At 40.7% G+C, this 16768-nt stretch overlaps 4 protein-coding genes across 4 annotated transcripts; 2 read left to right on the forward strand and 2 right to left on the reverse strand.

Moving 5' to 3' along the window:
• Nucleotides 1–156: 156 nt before the first annotated feature.
• LOC107192037 (ribosomal protein S6 kinase beta-1-like) lies at nt 157–3333 on the forward strand. The gene is made up of 14 exons (XM_015581218.1): nt 157–224; nt 307–550; nt 630–670; nt 823–997; nt 1058–1141; nt 1204–1337; nt 1449–1511; nt 1588–1716; nt 1883–1973; nt 2058–2174; nt 2249–2380; nt 2446–2553; nt 2620–2798; nt 2879–3333. Exons 2-14 carry the CDS (start codon nt 464–466, stop codon nt 2952–2954), a joined length of 1416 nt encoding a protein of 471 aa, XP_015436704.1. The 5' UTR covers nt 157–224; nt 307–463; the 3' UTR covers nt 2955–3333.
• A 2011-nt stretch (nt 3334–5344) lies between these two features.
• On the reverse strand, nt 5345–7164 carry LOC107193179 (corepressor interacting with RBPJ 1). Its single transcript, XM_015582583.1, has 6 exons — nt 7001–7164; nt 6825–6919; nt 6501–6751; nt 6279–6405; nt 6076–6207; nt 5345–5985 (listed from the first exon to the last, which is right to left on the reverse strand). Exons 1-6 carry the CDS (start codon nt 7070–7072, stop codon nt 5433–5435), a joined length of 1230 nt encoding a protein of 409 aa, XP_015438069.1. The 5' UTR covers nt 7073–7164; the 3' UTR covers nt 5345–5432.
• Nucleotides 7165–7450: 286 nt separating this feature from the next.
• LOC107192394 (sesquipedalian-1-like) lies at nt 7451–8744 on the forward strand. Its single transcript, XM_015581637.1, has 2 exons — nt 7451–7950; nt 8035–8744. The coding sequence occupies exons 1-2, from the start codon at nt 7657–7659 to the stop codon at nt 8389–8391; spliced, it is 651 nt and encodes a 216-aa protein (XP_015437123.1). The 5' UTR covers nt 7451–7656; the 3' UTR covers nt 8392–8744.
• LOC107192387 (protein KIAA0100) lies at nt 8741–16750 on the reverse strand. Its single transcript, XM_015581627.1, has 16 exons — nt 16634–16750; nt 16437–16563; nt 16139–16330; nt 15738–15989; nt 15352–15513; nt 15046–15258; nt 14698–14965; nt 14395–14617; nt 14195–14313; nt 13800–14120; nt 13284–13726; nt 11070–13170; nt 10733–10977; nt 9595–10651; nt 9289–9506; nt 8741–9159 (listed from the first exon to the last, which is right to left on the reverse strand). The coding sequence occupies exons 1-16, from the start codon at nt 16690–16692 to the stop codon at nt 8875–8877; spliced, it is 6285 nt and encodes a 2094-aa protein (XP_015437113.1). The 5' UTR covers nt 16693–16750; the 3' UTR covers nt 8741–8874.
• Between the last annotated feature and the right edge of the window lie 18 nt (nt 16751–16768).

Raw genomic sequence — 16768 nt, forward strand, 5'->3', positions numbered from 1 at the left:
AATAATAATAATGAATAAATCGAAGCGTGTAACCCGTGTAACATAACATTTGCTTCCAACTTCAGGCGACACCAGACTTTTACAGATTTTATATGTCTCTCTTTGCTGTTACATATTTCATGCTGGATTGGAATACCTTATAGTCACTGATAGTCACTTGTAGTTACTTGTAGTGGTGGACCGTGGTCAGTGTCACAAGTTATACGAGTTGTTTTTTTTCCAAAGTTTGTACATTTTCTTTTGAATATTATTTAGAAATCAGTAACAACTTGTCGTATCGTGTATAATTTCCTTTATAATTTGCAGTTACAATTGCATAATATAATATAAGCATAAGACACGCAAAATAAAGAATCATACTATTGCGTCTATGGACATACGTAGATGTATCATTTGATTGCGTTACGATCAATTAAAATTATTAAAGAGAGAAACTTTTAAATGTAATTCCATCGCAAAGAAGATGGCAGGAGTATTTGACATAGAATTGCATGACGGGGATTCTGTAAATCAAGATGATTCAGACGATGATGTTCTTGAAATCAGAGAAGTCTGTTTCTTCCTAGATTATCGATATACTCTTCCATTATTACTGTTAGTTCGTTTATTCTTTTTTGTTTGTCTTTCAGGACGAATATAATAGTGCCACAAACGTTAATGCCATCTTAGAGTAAGTACTTTAAATTTTGAAGGTCAACAGAGTTGACCTTACAAATAGGGTAATATTTACAATTTAATAGCATGCCGCTGAATTAGTTCAGAGCATTCTTTTCTCCTTTCGCTACCAGAAAAAAGAAAAACTCTTATTAATGATTTTTACAGATCTGAGAATTTGGAAAGAGTTCAATTGTCCGGAGAAAATGTTAATCCTGGTCAAGAAAAAACTGGGCCCCAAGATTTTGAGTTATGTAAGATTCTTGGAGAAGGTGGATATGGAAAAGTTTTTCAAGTAAAAAAAGTTACAGGAAAAGACAAAGGCAGTATTTTTGCTATGAAGGTAAGTGTTTTTGCTTGCTTGCAAGCTTAAGATCAGTCAAACTGTGTTTTTCATAAATAGGTACTACGAAAAGCTTCTATTATAAGAAATCAGAAAGATACAGCACATACAAAAGCAGAAAGGAATATACTAGAGGCTGTAAAGGTAAATATAGCACATTTGCCAAGATGAAAGGGCATCCATTTACTTAATTTATCTTATTGTAGCACCCATTCATTGTAAATCTAATGTATGCCTTTCAAACTGGTGGGAAATTATATTTAATTTTGGAATATCTTTGTGGTGGGGAACTTTTCACTTACTTAGACAGAGAAGGCATTTTCTTAGAAGATACAGCCTGGTAAGTCACCAAGAATACAATTCACTGCAATCTATGTGAAAACATTAAAAATGTGGCAGTAGATTGAACATTTACACATTAAAATTTCTATTAATTATGTTGTGTCCATAGCTTTTATTTGTCAGAAATCATACTAGCACTTCAGCATCTCCATAATCAGGGTATTATATACAGGTACAGTTTTCGTAACGATAATATTATTTAAAGTATATACTCGCTCGAGTCACACCCACATTGAATACTTTTTCAGAGATTTGAAGCCAGAGAATATATTGTTAGATAGCGAAGGTCACGTTAAATTAACCGATTTCGGTTTGTGCAAAGAACATATACAAGAAGGTACAGTGACGCACACGTTTTGTGGAACTATAGAATACATGTGAGTAGGGATCTTTGTAAACTCGTAAGCAATTATTGTCGAAGTAACAAAACACGTTCATTCTAATAATCCGATTTTTAAAACTAAAACACGAACTGTAAGTTAAAATAGTTGGCCTGGAAATATGTTGTATCCTCCTGTTTTTCACTGTCGCTAACGTACTCAGGGCGCCAGAAATTTTAACGAGATGTGGACACGGTAAGGCCGTTGACTGGTGGAGTTTAGGTGCGCTAATGTTTGACATGCTTAGTGGAATGGTACGCGAACTACAGATACCAAAAACTATTTCGTACAAGAAGCTGGATTACGTAAAATAATAATATCCGTTTTTTCATTTACAGCCACCATTTACAGGAGATGACAGAAGAAAGACAATTGAAAAGATTTTAAGGGGAAAACTAAGTCTTCCGCAATATTTAACACCAGATGCAAGAGACTTGATACGAAAGTTATTAAAGGTACCATTTGTCAAATTATTTCCTGCACAATCTAATAATATTACTGTAACTGCATTTTGCGTTTGGTCTCGTAGAGACAAGTGCCCCAACGATTAGGATCGGGCTCCGAAGATGCTGAACAGATAATGAGTCACAATTTTTTTAAACATATTAATTGGCAAGACGTAATCTCACGAAAGCTGGAACCTCCCTTTAAACCGTCGTTAGTAAGTAACCACGGTAAATATAAGAAGTTATGATAGTAAACGAAAATGATTCGTAATACTTCCAGAAAAGTGCCGATGACACGTCACAGTTCGACGAACAGTTTACGACAACCGTGCCTGTGGATTCCCCGGTCGAAAGTACTTTAAGCGAGTCTGCTAATATGATTTTTCAAGTACGTAGCAGAATATGTGTCTGACTAGATAAAACAACGAGAATGAGTTCGATAACATGTTCACAGGGTTTCACGTATGTAGCACCCAGCGTTTTGGAGGAAATGTACTCTCAACCTAGAGTCATAAATGCTAAAAGCCCACGTAAAGGACTCTTAGGTACAGGTTTCAGCGGAAGTTTTCACAATCTATCTTCAAGGTCACCTGATGCTCATCTACGTGCACCCTGTCATTTTCAACAACACAGGTGTTTTTCTTAACTTCGTTGCTCCGTTTTACCTAGCAGAATGAATTTCAATTCTTATTTCAATAATTTTCAATTTGCAGGCATCATATGGTAGGTTCAAATAACGTCGAGGATACCGAGATGACAGATATAGATCAACTATCGAATCGTTTGTAGTAATTTAGAGAAAGAAGTATGCAAACAAGCTTTCATCTTCCATAATAAGTTTGAAAGAATGTTTGCAGTATCATTTTCTGGCTTTCTTTCCTACGGTTCAATGGATACATTCAGCTAAAAACTTGATGCTATTTGCTTACGTACATACATATATATATATATTTATAATATATATATACATAGCCAAGATGAATTGTAAATCGAAAACAGAGTTACAGTGATTGGGCAGTGGTGCTATTCGCGGTTACAAATACAATAAATACTCGATGAGTGTTCGTAGGCTCCTCGTCACTGACAAGGAGGAGTTCCTACAATAAAGCTTGGAATTCTGAAGCCAATGATATTCGTTTCAGCCGAATATGGCCATTAGTTTATGAAATATTTAATGTTCAATGCCGAGGAGCCTACGAACACTCATCAAGAATTTATAATAATACGCAGAGGCCTGTGACTGCCCTAGCATGGATTTACCACTGTTCACGGCACGATGGAGGAAAGTCATACATGTTTTCATTATGTAAATATATACGTGGATTTTTGATAAGCAGTGAATTCTGTTACGCAAAAATATTCAAAGGGTCTAAGAGATATTTTTGATGACATACTACACTCATTGTTGCAACGAGTTATTCAACTTTTTAACATGCCTGCCTGACTCGTCAAAGAAGTACGAATTTATCGTTAGTGTACAAAATTAGGCCAACGAAAAGAAACCAATTCTAATGTTTCCAATTATGCGTTTTCCATTGAGAAGTTACAACTCAATGCACTTCTCAGAAGGTTCACTTAAATGAACGAAACTATTTCGCGACGGAACATTAACAGGAGCAATTGTACATTCCAAAATCGTTCGAATACCTTGTTTGATAAATGTTGCTTTGAGTCCATAAAGAAGTTCATTACCAATGGCAATTATGAAAGATACAATCAATCTCAAACCTCTTGTTCCGCTACTAGTATCGTGTTATAATTTTTTCTGAAGAACTCTGTGTTGCGAAAAACGGACAGCCATTATAAAAGCAAACACTGCGTTGATCTGTATTTATATACATATATATATATATATATAACAGAATCGAGGTGGTATTGTAGGCATATTTTGCTCGTGCATTATTATGTTTGATCGTAACTTGTTTCACAGTAATGTCTCCTTTTAGTGAAATGTCGATGCAGCCAAACTGCACTCGAAACCTTCATATTTTATTCTAGATTATGTCGTACCCTAACTATTAATCAATTCGATTCCCTTTTAGATGTAATCATTGTGAAAGTGACAATTACACAACAGATTTAAACTGCCCAAGTGTTCACAGCCACTAGCTGGATAGTATTAACTTTTACATAGGGAAAACGCATATACATTCGCGTGTGTAGTAAATAAGTATGTAAAAGTCTTGTTAATAGATGATTATGTTATATAAAAGAAATAATGTTGAGAATGAGACTTTGATAATTGTCATATGTCTGCGTTCCCTTTCTGCGAGCCGTAAATATACTAACGGGAATGAGCTAAAATTTCAGAGGATAATTTGGACATCATTAATATACAAAGGGTCCCATAACTGGTGGTGATTGTACGTGGAAAACAAAACTTTGTAAAAAATATACACATTTTGACGACTAGCTGACCGAACACAGATCTGTGAAAAACATTTGTATATTGTAACATGTGTTCCTCTTCGGTCGTCACAATACCCCATAAGAGCCTACAACTGCGTCAGTGCAGGTGTACTCAATCAAAATTCATATTCAATTATATTGAAAACGAACCAACCTTCCCTTTTGTACCATCAGTTACGGTACCTGGTATACGTTCAGAAAAAAGGAAATGTACCCTTGCTTTTCATAGATACGAAATGCAGTGAATATTTCACATCTGTTACATGTTTCTATAATAAGATTATTTCATATAACAAGGTGAGTACCGCATTTTCAAATATGTGTGTACGCGTTTCGAATGATACTTGGTATATAAGTATTTAAAACAGCGAGTCTTTACGTCGCTTCAGCCGAGGTTAATGAAAATTTTCCATCCTCGTCTCTTTGAACAAAATAAAGCACGAAAATACTTAACAACTCAACTCAATTCAAATTTTATTTATCCTCTAAAACATAGAATCCTCTTAAATTCTTATTAATTTAAGATACTTGGATATCTTATCAAGTTGCATAACTTTATGTGATATTTTTAACGTTATCCCAAACATTTATTTAAGTAGACGTGTCCAACAATTTCTCTTTGCACAATAGACAAGTTACTGAAAAATGAGCGACACATACTAGTTCAATTCGTTTCACTGATTTTTGCTGTATTGTATTTTCCTCTATTTAGAAGTGTACAAAAATGCTTACAATTCATTTCAATTAGTATGTACTCTGTAATTCTGTACCATTAGGAGACATATCTACTCACATATTATGTATATGTTATTTTTTATCTAAATTTATTGTATACATTAAACATGTAACGGAACACGATTACTCTAAAGATCGTTTTATTCGTTTTTTACCTTGCCTTTCATAATCTCTGTCGTCGTCAAATTCTTCAATTTTTCTTTTTTTACCAACGTCCAAATATCTGTCTTTACTTTTCTTTAAATTTCGTCGATGCGATTGTTTGGGTTTTCCATCTTTCTTGTAATCATATTTACTGTTTCTGTTTCGATCGTATGCTTTATGTTTTTCTACTTTTTGACGATATCTCGCACCTTCGTCATTGGATACCTTAGAATCTGCTCTATGTTTCCCTTTTCGTGCTTTTCTAGATTCTTTCGATACGTGATCATTAGAATTTTTAGTATTAATACCATTCATGAAACGGTTACTATTACTATCTTTGCGAACATCGTTACTACTGTCGCTACGACCGTTGCTACTACTGCTGACACTATTGGTGCTGCTGCTTGTACTGCTACAACTACTGTCGCTGTCCGTATCGCTACTGCTTTCTTTGCGTTTTGTTTTTTTGCTTTTTCTCTTTGATTTCTTCTTTTTGCTTTTCTTAGTTTTCTTTTCGAGTTGTTGTAATTTTCTGTAATAAATATGATCCAGAAGAAAGAAAAATTAGTCAAATTATGGAGGTAATCAACATTCAAAAGACATGCAAGATAAAATTGTTTACCTCAACAACTTTTTCTTTTCTTTTTTGGAAAGAGTTTTTAAGAATGTTATTTCTGATTGTTCCTCATCGTCTGAAACCATGAGATGTTCGTGTTCGGGAACTCGTAAATGTTGTTGTGCATTCAGTGCAGATCTGTAAAAAAAAACAATAAACATTTAAACCAAAAAATATTTCCAAACACAAACAAGAAGATGTACACTCACTTCTTAAGTGCCAGGCCATCTTCTCTCATTTGTTGTACAAGAGTGAGAGCATCTGGAGCAGATGGTGTTTGGGAATTATTTGCCATCACAACGCTCATAGCCTGACTATATAGAGGGCATTCCTTATCTACAAGCAAAATGTATTTATGAATGTTAATCTATTGCTTTAAATTTACATTTCAATTCGATTTTTTAGATTTTTGTAATAGGCATCATATAAACCTGTATTTATGTGTCCCCACTTATGACATTTGATACATCGTACATTTCGCACTTGAATTCCAAATGGTTGATCTCTAATTTCACTATCCCCTTTGCAATAACTTTCTCTAGGTGCATTATACTTGCGTTGCCATTCAAATTTGTACTCTGGTTCATTATCTTCTTTCTCTCTTTCTTTCTTTGCTCCAGGTGGTGGCTCATACATGAAATTTACGCTAAGCTTATCTTTGCTTTCTTTACTCAGTAAAGCTCTGTAATAAGTAAATCGAATTTTCAGAATAGAACGTTCTAATATCTCGTCGAAGAAAACATCGGTCTGCTTACTTATTATTATGGAGATCTTGTTCTTTTTCATACTGAACGCGTAATTCCTCTTGTTTTTTCTTGTAAGCTTCGGCTTGCTGTTCTGCCATCCATACCTAATGAAAAAGTAATATTACGTCTAATCTTTTGCCTAAATTATAAATAACCTGCAAATCATTCCGAAACAAAGAACCTACTCGTTTCAAATTGTCTCGAGACGCTGGATGGAAGAACTTTTTGCACATATAATTATTAAATCCTTTTCCCATTTTGTACGATCAGATTAGTACCTCTTGTCGTCTAAATAGTATCTTTGCACATTTATTCACGACCTGGCACGACACACATGCACATAAACAGTATGACGTTTGCCTATTGCTCCATTTGGCTCCATTGTAACCTTTTCAACTGTCAAGGAAGGGTAGTTGGTAATACGCATGGTAGAATTATTAGAAGTTTGCGCGTCAAAATTGGTCAAACTTGTGTAACTAAGTGTGTAAATACATCGCTGGAAAGCATCATTGAAAAGGAAAAGAAGCCTATGTATATGTATAAAGCATGTATAAAAAAAAGTATTGATTCAACAATGCATAGCAATTACAAAAATAATTACAGATTTCATTGTTTTAGTGAAAATATATCGATCACGAGGGAATTAAACATTTTGACTCGCAAGGTTAACCAGGTTAACTTAGTCTGAAAGACGAACATTTAACAATTAAGAGACGAATTGTCGATTAATCAGAAACATCGGAATATTATATAAACAAAGCGACCCGTGATATCTGGCAAGCGTTGCCTCGGCAGAACCTTGTTGGCTCTTGTGCTCGTTCAGAATACAGTTTCAAATGCAATGAAAATAAACGAGAAGAATATGGTAGCTTTCGCGACATCGGCTACACCGGTGGATCGTGAAGGTTGGTTAAACAAACGTGGCGAATTGAATCGTGGCTATCAGAGAAGATGGTTCGTTTTGAAGGGAAATATATTGTTTTACTTTGATCGACGTGGCGACAAAGAACCAGTAGGTATGATAGTTTTAGAAGGTTGTACTATCGAATTGGCAGAGGATGAGGAACAGTTCGGCTTTCAAATTGTATTTCATGGTCCAAATAATCGAAATTATGCTCTTGCCGCGGAATCGCAGGTAAAAAATGTGTACCTTTAAAGTTAGACACTGTGTCTCGTAATGCTTGTTATGCAAGAAAAATGAGCACTCATGAATTTCTAGGAATCTATGGAACAATGGATGAAAGCCCTGGCATGTGCAAGTTACGATTATATGAAATTAATGGCAGCGGAATTGCAAAGACAATTGGATGCTGCGGAAGAGGAAACTACGTTAGTTGTGCCTCCCTCGCAATCTCCTAAAGCTCCTCCGCGGCAACGACATAATCCTTTCAATAGGCCCGAATCGCATCATCGTTCCCAGAGTGTCAGATCCGCTCCAGGTAGAACGGAGAACGTTCCTAGAACGAGGATTACGTTTCGCGAACTGCACACTATATATGGTAGAAGAATTCTGGCAGATTTAAACGAATGGAGGCACGCGAGAAAAAACGTAGAGACACCTTTGATCGCTCTATAGCGTGCTGTGTTGCGTGTACATTGTAAATATTTTAATGGAAAATCTGATATTGTACTTACAAAGTGTTACTAGAATTTATCATTTATTTTTTTATAATACCAATGAATTTTTAATCATTACATTGCAACTAAATAGCTTAGATTATTTTTATCCCCTGTGTACGCAGGATTTTTGTCAGACATGTGTTTGTCAACAAATATTACCTGTCCAATTAAAATTAAAAAAGAAGAGACAATAGATCAGTTCTTACTCGTTTCGTTATTAATGAAGGCCACACGAAACGCGTGATACTCCGCTATTAGACAAGGTAAAATTTTATTATTGTACAAAGTAAATATAATAAACAGAAAGATTTGCACGTATCGTTTTGTTTAAATAAAAAATACTTGATCTCTCCGACGTATCCGTATTCCTGTGTTTTATTAAATATTTTATTACAATAAATAGCAATATATTGACGCAATTGTGACCCGAAATAATACATTACTTAAATTTAAATACACCTTTCTTCCTAGCGTCACCCGGGAGGTGTCTGGCGCCCAACAAAAGTCTAGCTTTATCCTCTTCTTGCGGAGCAGACTCTTCCTGTGGACCTCGCGGCTTGATTTGTAACTTCTGCTTAATAGCTTGACTCAATATTACCCGTCTAGAATCACTTTTCATAGCCAATAAGAGATCAAGCCATGTCCAAGTAACATTATGGTACTCTAACGTAGGTATTACAAGAGCAAAGTCACGGACATCTTCTAAATTTTTCTCTTTGTTTCCCTGCAACGAAGCATATGATCTGAACACTTTGTAACTATAATGGTAACCTCAATCAGTGAGAGGTCACTCATCGAACTACACACTGTTCGAGGCTGCCCGCAAACTGTACCATTCAAAAAACAGATATACCTTATAAGATACACGAACTGGAACTTCTGGTATTTTGATGTATATAAACAGTTTGTTTTTATCCGCCCTCTCTTTCATCTTTTCCACATCGTCTCTTCTTTCCATCGGTACATAAAACGAGGAATCCCGTTGTGGTGCGGGTGGTTCCTCTATTCCTTCCGGATCTCTCTCGGGAAAACAAAACTTCAACATAGTGTTGAAAAACTTCTTCGTTAATCCTAAAATAAACAGGGAGGGAAAACGATGGATATAGTCTGCCCACAAGTATTGGATAAAGGGGGGAAAAAACAGAAAATCTCAATTTACCTATCGTCAGGGGAACCACATTAATTTCGAAATGTTCTTTCACAGATATTCCCGCAACCGGCGCCTTTTCTCTGCAAAAAACTCGAAGGGCTCTCTGTCTGTCAACGGGCATGTTGCTTTGCAACTCCGTAGGCGTCAATACTTCCGTGTAAATTTGATTCGGTAGTAAATTGGTCATTCGAACGTATCCCAATTCGAGAAGATGTTCAACCGAGTCGTCCGTTTTGCTGGTTTTCGTGTACAAGAAATTCGTTAAAATCAGATCGGCAATTCCCAATTGACCGTCCGCGTCCGTCAACCTCCACTGTGCGTGTTTGAAACAGATTTCAGCGACTCTCGCCACCGCTGCCGGTTTGTCCTTCAAAGTGGTGGACGCTGTGGCAGGTGCGGTAGTCTCTTTGTAACAGCTCAGCATCACATCGAGTTCCTCGGCTTTCGCGGCGAGTTGTTCCTTGCATTCGAAAACTCCCGCCTCCAATCGTTCCATTTCAGCGAGCAACTCGGGACTGGATTCCTCCGCCAGGGCTTTTTGAACCAGATACGTTTCCCGTTCCAATCGTCTCAATTTCGCCACCAATCCGCGCACGGTGTTTTGCAATTGTTGAATCGGCCGTCGTTGAGCCTCGACCGAGTGAAGCTGCAATTGAAATCTCATTCTCTGCAACCGTTCCGACGCCTCTTTTCGTCTGGGCTCCACGTAAAGCAGCAGATTATTCACGATATCCAGAATCATAGCGTACTGCAGCGAATTCGTGCAAACGTCCAGATCGTGATGCATTAATGTGAATGCATCGGCAGCCGAGAGGTCCTTCCTTTCCCATGGGCTAACCTCTTCTCGCGGTGGCGGTGGTACCTGATCAACGTATCCAACGTCTAGGGCTTGACCGTATCCAACATAGAAAAATTCGCATTTGCACCGGGAAACGATACGTTGGAGCTGGTGTTGGGGTCCACCACCGCCGCCAACGGTCTGACTGACAACTCCGCCGACACTCTGCCCGGAGCCTACCAGCGCCGGCACATCCGGTAAACCAGCTATGACCGTCGAATCTTTTTCCTTTGGTAAATTACGATAATTTCTTTTAATTTCTCCATTTGCACGTGTTTATTTCATATAAGTCGGTATTTTGTAACTCACCTGAATGTTATCCAAGGTCAACCACATAATATTATCATCGATGTTCTCGTCAATGTTGGCGCTGACGGTCGCATAATACTGCATACACTCCAACGAACCGACCCATGTCGTCTTCGACACCAATGTCCTCTCTTTCCATACCGGTTGATGAATCCTCTGCAATATCTCCGCCTTAGCAGCGGATAATATCACGTAGCCTCGTGTCTCGATACCTTTCAGCAATACCTGACTGTTCACCAACGCGACTGAAAGTGCCATAAGATGTTAGGTCTATTTCTTGTATCTTATCTGTGGCTATATTCGAGATACAATTAGAACGCGCACGATCGCCCCATACTTAGCCAGTTTTTGTGAAGAACATCGTCCTGGTGACAGGCTGCCAGTCCACGAAGCTGTTGCCCTCTGGTCTGCACGGAGAGATCGTCGCTAAATGCAACCGGTTTGTTCGCAGCCTCCGCTATCAATCTCTGTAACATCCCGACAGCCTCACCCTGTTGCGGTTTTGTCGCGGACGACGAGCTGATTTGTGCGGGTAAAGGGGTCTTTTGTGGATCGACGGCCCTCTGCCGATTTTTGTGCGGTGTCGACGAGCTCTCTCTGTGGAAGCCCTTCAACGCGGCGGTGGAAAGGTTTTTCTTCAGCTGTTGCGTTTTGATGAACGAGTCGAAAAGCGCGAACGCCACGTCCCTGTTTGTTTTAGTCCAAGCCCCTTTGAGATCGTGCACGACCAATCGATGGGTGGGTGTGTCGCCGCCGCTCAAACCCGCGACCATCGCCTCCCTGCCGTAACTGACACGGGCCACGCTCAAGCAATAACACTTCTCGACCGGCTGCCGTAACGACGCGGTCTCCTTGTCCTCTTGTAACGCGCTCTTCAACCATATTTCAGCGTCGCTTAGCTCGCAGTTCATATAGACCACGGACCATTCCGCCCGAGGCCGATGTATCAGATCGTCGAGGATAGGATGCAACGATAGATTATGTTCGCAGCTGCAAGCCACTCTGCCGCCGGTCACCTCGAATCCCCGTTGCATCGCGAAGGACATCCAATAGCTAACGTGAAACCGATGGAACGCCAGTGTTAATCGGACTTTACGATAATGCCGACTAAGCTGTTTCTTTCGGGGTCTGATGTTTTTGAAGAGGGGCCCTTTCCTGGTCGGCCTGGTCGCCCCGGACAGAATGAACTTCAGGTTCTCGAACCATCTGAGAGTGCTCCCGTATAGTAACGCGGTTGGTGCGCTGCTCAGGGCCGGTGATCCGGTCGGCTTCGTCTCCAGTGACAGGCTCACGTTTAAATTCTGCGAACGGAACGCTCTGAACGAGTCGTGCTCCTGGTTACTGGAATACTCCGGCAGTCTATCAGGGGCGCAAGGAATCGCGGCATGGTGATCTCTCGGATCGCCCAAACAGACCCAGGCTAACTTTATGCTGAGACGAACATTCGGCAGATGGAGTAACCTGCAATCATCGTACTTGCTTGCCGTGCGAACGTACACGTCTAGATCACCTTTCACGATTATTCGGCCTTGCGTCCAATCGAGCTCGAGCCCCGTCCACGTCAGCTCCATTTCCTCCGTGGTGTTGTATGGATCCAGCGAGGCGTGCAACAACACCGTCAGCTGCTTCACGCAAAGTGTCAGCCTCCCGTGCAGGGCCAATCGCATTTTGTCCCAGAACGGTAACGGGGGACTCGGGTCCCGCGACGGATGTAGAATTTTCTCGAAGCTCAGATTGCATTGCGCGATCACCGGCTCCCAGCACGGGCCGAATGCGTACCTGAACTTGTCGATGTCCCAATTCAGATCGTGGTAATACTTCAACGACGTCATTCCTCTCTCGACGACTATATCCTCCCACGGCGCGCCGATCTCGATTCGTACGGTTCGTCTGGCCCTAGGTGGCGCGAGCGCCTCAGCGCCAGCCAACCTGCCCCAGACGCTTAGACTCTCGACCAACAGCAACGGCTGCGGGAAATCCCGTAGGTGTAACTTCCATTCGGCACACTTCAAGCTTATCCCGCGGACCCAGAGCGTGCTGAACTCGAGGCCATCCTCCGGCCAGGGTGTCTCCGCGTCCATTTCCCGCAGGGACCTGACCGCGTTCTTCGTGCCGTCGATCGACGGATCGGCCAACGCCAATATCTCCAGGTCCAGCATAGACCATGCGAACAGTCTCGTACGTGCCGGGCCGGCCCGTTGCATTTGCTTCCATCGTTGCACGTAAATCTCCGCGTTCTTCTTATTCAAGCTTGCGTACAACTCCTCGACTTTACCCTGCGGCAGCAACAGATGGGCCCGACAAAGCTCTTGGACTTTCGCGTCGAGCATCGCTTGCCGTTTCAAGCTCTCCTTGTACTCGTCCTCGAGAAGCTCGTAATTGTCCCGCAATCGTACCTCGAACGGATCGTCGCTCACCTCGAATACCCATTCCTTGATCTGCAACCCGCGCCAAAACATTTTCCTCCCTGAATATTCGACTGCGGTGTATTACACTCGAAATATTATATTACAATTGTACATACTGAATACCGTACAGTCGTGAGACCTACCTTTATGATCAGGTCACAGGGCAACGCTTTCATTTTTTTACCCCTCGAAGATGAATGAATCTCCTTCAGCCATTTCCTTATGCTGAACAGTTCATTTTGTATCGCGTCCGTGAACTGATGCTCGTACGGGAAACAAGCCTTCACCGACTCGATGTTAAGCGTCCAGGTTTCGTTCCAATCCAGAACGAAACCCTCGTTACTCTGTCGTTCGACGCGAATCTCCTCGTTGTCCGGCACTCGGACCAGCTCGAAGCCTTCTATCATAATTACGTCGGCCATATCTAAAGTGATGCGAATGTAGCTCAACCTCCATTCCCCTTGGGACCAACGCAACTGATCCGACGACAGTTCCAAAAAGTGTTTCGGGGAAATATCGATCGACAAGCTAATACCCCCGGTGGCCAGAACATCCAACACTCGCTTCCGTTCTTCAACCTTCTCGCCTGTGGACGAAAATTTAGACCACGATAAAATTAATCGTGAATCGTGACCGTGCGTTGAACAAGAGCAAAATACCTTCGACGCTGACCGGAGATTCACCTCGACCTATAATGGATCGAAAATCTGTGGACTCTAGCCAGAGTTGCAAAAGTCGTAAATGTAAATTCGGGCTCCAGGCTAAATTTGTGCCGTCCAAACTAATGTTTACCGTTTCAGAACTAACGGCGCCTTTGCATTTTCTTACAGCCAAGAACGGATGAGCTAACGCTTGAGCGTGTTGACAAATAATCGGCTCGTTTTTATTCAGTGTGATCGCGCTTACACCCTCGGCCACGGCTACCAATCGTTTCGCGCTGTGCTCGAAACTGGCGGCATCCAAGCGCATCATAATAGACACTAGAAATTAATAGAAGCGTCAGAGAAACGTCGACGCTTGACGCAAAGCTTGTGCACTACGTGTACATACTTACGATTATTTTCCGCGATAAAGAATGAATTACAGTTCGTAACTTTGAGATTCAATTGAATAACATTGTCCGTATCTCTGGCTTTATTCGTCGGTTCGGTTCTTCCGTATCGTTGACAGCACCTTTGAAACAAATTTAACACTTACGGAACGGTGTTATTGGATGTACATTACGTAAAATTTGTTTTCAGTAGTACGACCCACTTGAACGCTTCTTCCAGGAATCTTGCAAGTTCTAAACTCCATTCGGTCACAAGAGCATCGACAGCAATTCCAATAGCATTGGTACGCGTTGTAGCTAAGAGCACACCTACGGATAGAGGCGTACCCCATCGATGTGACGTTTCCGAGGTAGCGGTATTGGGACCGTTTAAAGTACAATACAACGATTCCACTACTAGCTCCGTATTCCAACCATCAGTCGTGTCTATCGGATAAAACCAACCTTTATTAAACTCTATTCGTAAAGAGAAATTCGACGCAAATGATCACGTGTCACATCCGCACCTGTAAGTGTATTTAAAGAATATTTCATATGAGCCACGCTGCACGAGACTTCATCGACATCCAGTAACTTGATGCTCAGGGAGGAATCGTAAAGTTCGGTGTTCACTCTTACATCCGACCAAGGTAATTTATCCTTTAATGTTATACCACTAACGGGCCTTGAGATTTCGTGTTCTGCACTGCACAGTATCGTCTCCCAATCTTTGTAATCGTAAATGATTGAAAGACTGTTGATTTGCGTGGTAGTTTCTAAAATGTTCCGATCCACCTGTCCAAGGTCAACATCGCCGAGTCTTTAATAGAGTGCAGCAAATAAAAATCTAGCCGCGACATGTAGTATACTAGTACCTTTGAATTTATCAACAACGATCGCAGCGTCAAAATAGGAAGTTTGCTACGAACGGAGAGCCCATCCAAGCTTAAAGTAAGATTCAATTGAAAGCAGCTAGGCTGGAATTTCGTACTAATTTGAAGGCCCTTCATCGTACCTTCTAAACCAAGCACCATACCGTCTTCTCCGCTCGTGATCACAGAGGAATTACCTATTTTCAGTGTGAAATCCTGCAAATAATATTTAGGCTCGTACTTGCAGCGACACATAACGGAACATACAATAGCATTCGCAGGATCGAGATGTCTGATTGCGAACTTTACCTTCGGTATAACTGGCGCCAGTCGAGTTAACAAATCGTCGGAAGGATCACCGTCTGTCCTTGAATACGAAGACGCGTCAGTCAACGAGCTCCTGTCTTTGAAGAAGGTAACTAGTCCCGCACCACCGGAACCCTCTGTCTGCATTATTCCGATGTACAATTTCTATAAATTAGATCCTGCTTGATTCCACTTTATTCCCGTTTCAAAGGAGAGTTGTTTGGGATCGTCCATTAAGTGCGCTGAACACAAACAGCTACCATTCAAAGCCTTGAGCAAAATCTTTGCATTTTTTATATAATGTATTTTCAATTACTCTACGAGTCTCGGAATCGTCATGCGAAAACTAACAGTGCGTGCACGTTGTAGACAGAACATTTTTTCCTCACCTCCACCGAAAGTTCTCCATGCGCTTTTAGTGTAGCCTCTGCCGTTCCCGCAAACGATATTTGCGACAGACACGCGTCAGACGAATGTCGTAACAATTTCATCGCACCGCCAACAACACCGGCAGACGCGAAAAGCGTACGCGCTCCATGGACAACGCTACCGTCTAAACTCAGACTCTCCGCGCTACCGTTCGCGAGCCAGCCGTTGCCCAATATCAAAAGACTTAGATTCTCTATGTGTACAGCCATAAACTGAAAAAATTCAAGACAAAAGACGAAGTCGATTGGATGCACCTGCAAAACTGGGACTACTACTGGATTTTTGCATCCCTGTAGTTGTAAATTATACTATTTGTTTACAGTATGTTGTATGCTCTTTCGGGTTCGGTACTTAAATATACCTGTACAAATGTTATGATTATCGGAGGAATCTTTTTATTCTGAAAGTCCAACGGACTCGCCAGATTTTTCGTCGAACATGTGACTTTGGTCGGAACATCTTTATTTATTCTAACATCTTTCATGATCACAGCCAAAAGTTTTGCTACGTCACTGCTGAACAGACTGCTGCGTATAGTAATTTCCTCCACCTGCTGATAGTGGTTGTAATTTATTAAAATCTGCCAGTGTAAAAAGCTTCTCGATGTGTTAACAATATACGCAAGATTTTTCAACGAAAAATCTCCGGTGAAAACTTACTAACGTGAATCCATTTTTAGAAACATTTACGTCCCGAAGTATAAAATATGGTAGTGAAATGTAGCCGACCCGTAAATAAATTTTGTATCGTCTCTTCACTAACCATGCCACAAGTCTAGGTATTATCCTACAAGACGAGTCCAAAACATTATTGTTATTGTACTACGGAAAAATTACGAAGCAAAAGTTAACCTTACCACGTGAAACTGCAGTAGAGAACAAAGCAAACTATGCAAAAGACAAATAAGCCTGTCATCTCTGCAGATCATCCAACGTTGTAGAAATACAAAATGATTCGTTTCAGATCATTACAAATTGTTGTTGGACGAAGC

This window comes from Dufourea novaeangliae, unplaced genomic scaffold (genome assembly GCF_001272555.1).
Source record: "Dufourea novaeangliae isolate 0120121106 unplaced genomic scaffold, ASM127255v1 scaffold7, whole genome shotgun sequence".
NCBI classification, from domain to species: Eukaryota; Metazoa; Arthropoda; class Insecta; order Hymenoptera; family Halictidae; genus Dufourea; species Dufourea novaeangliae.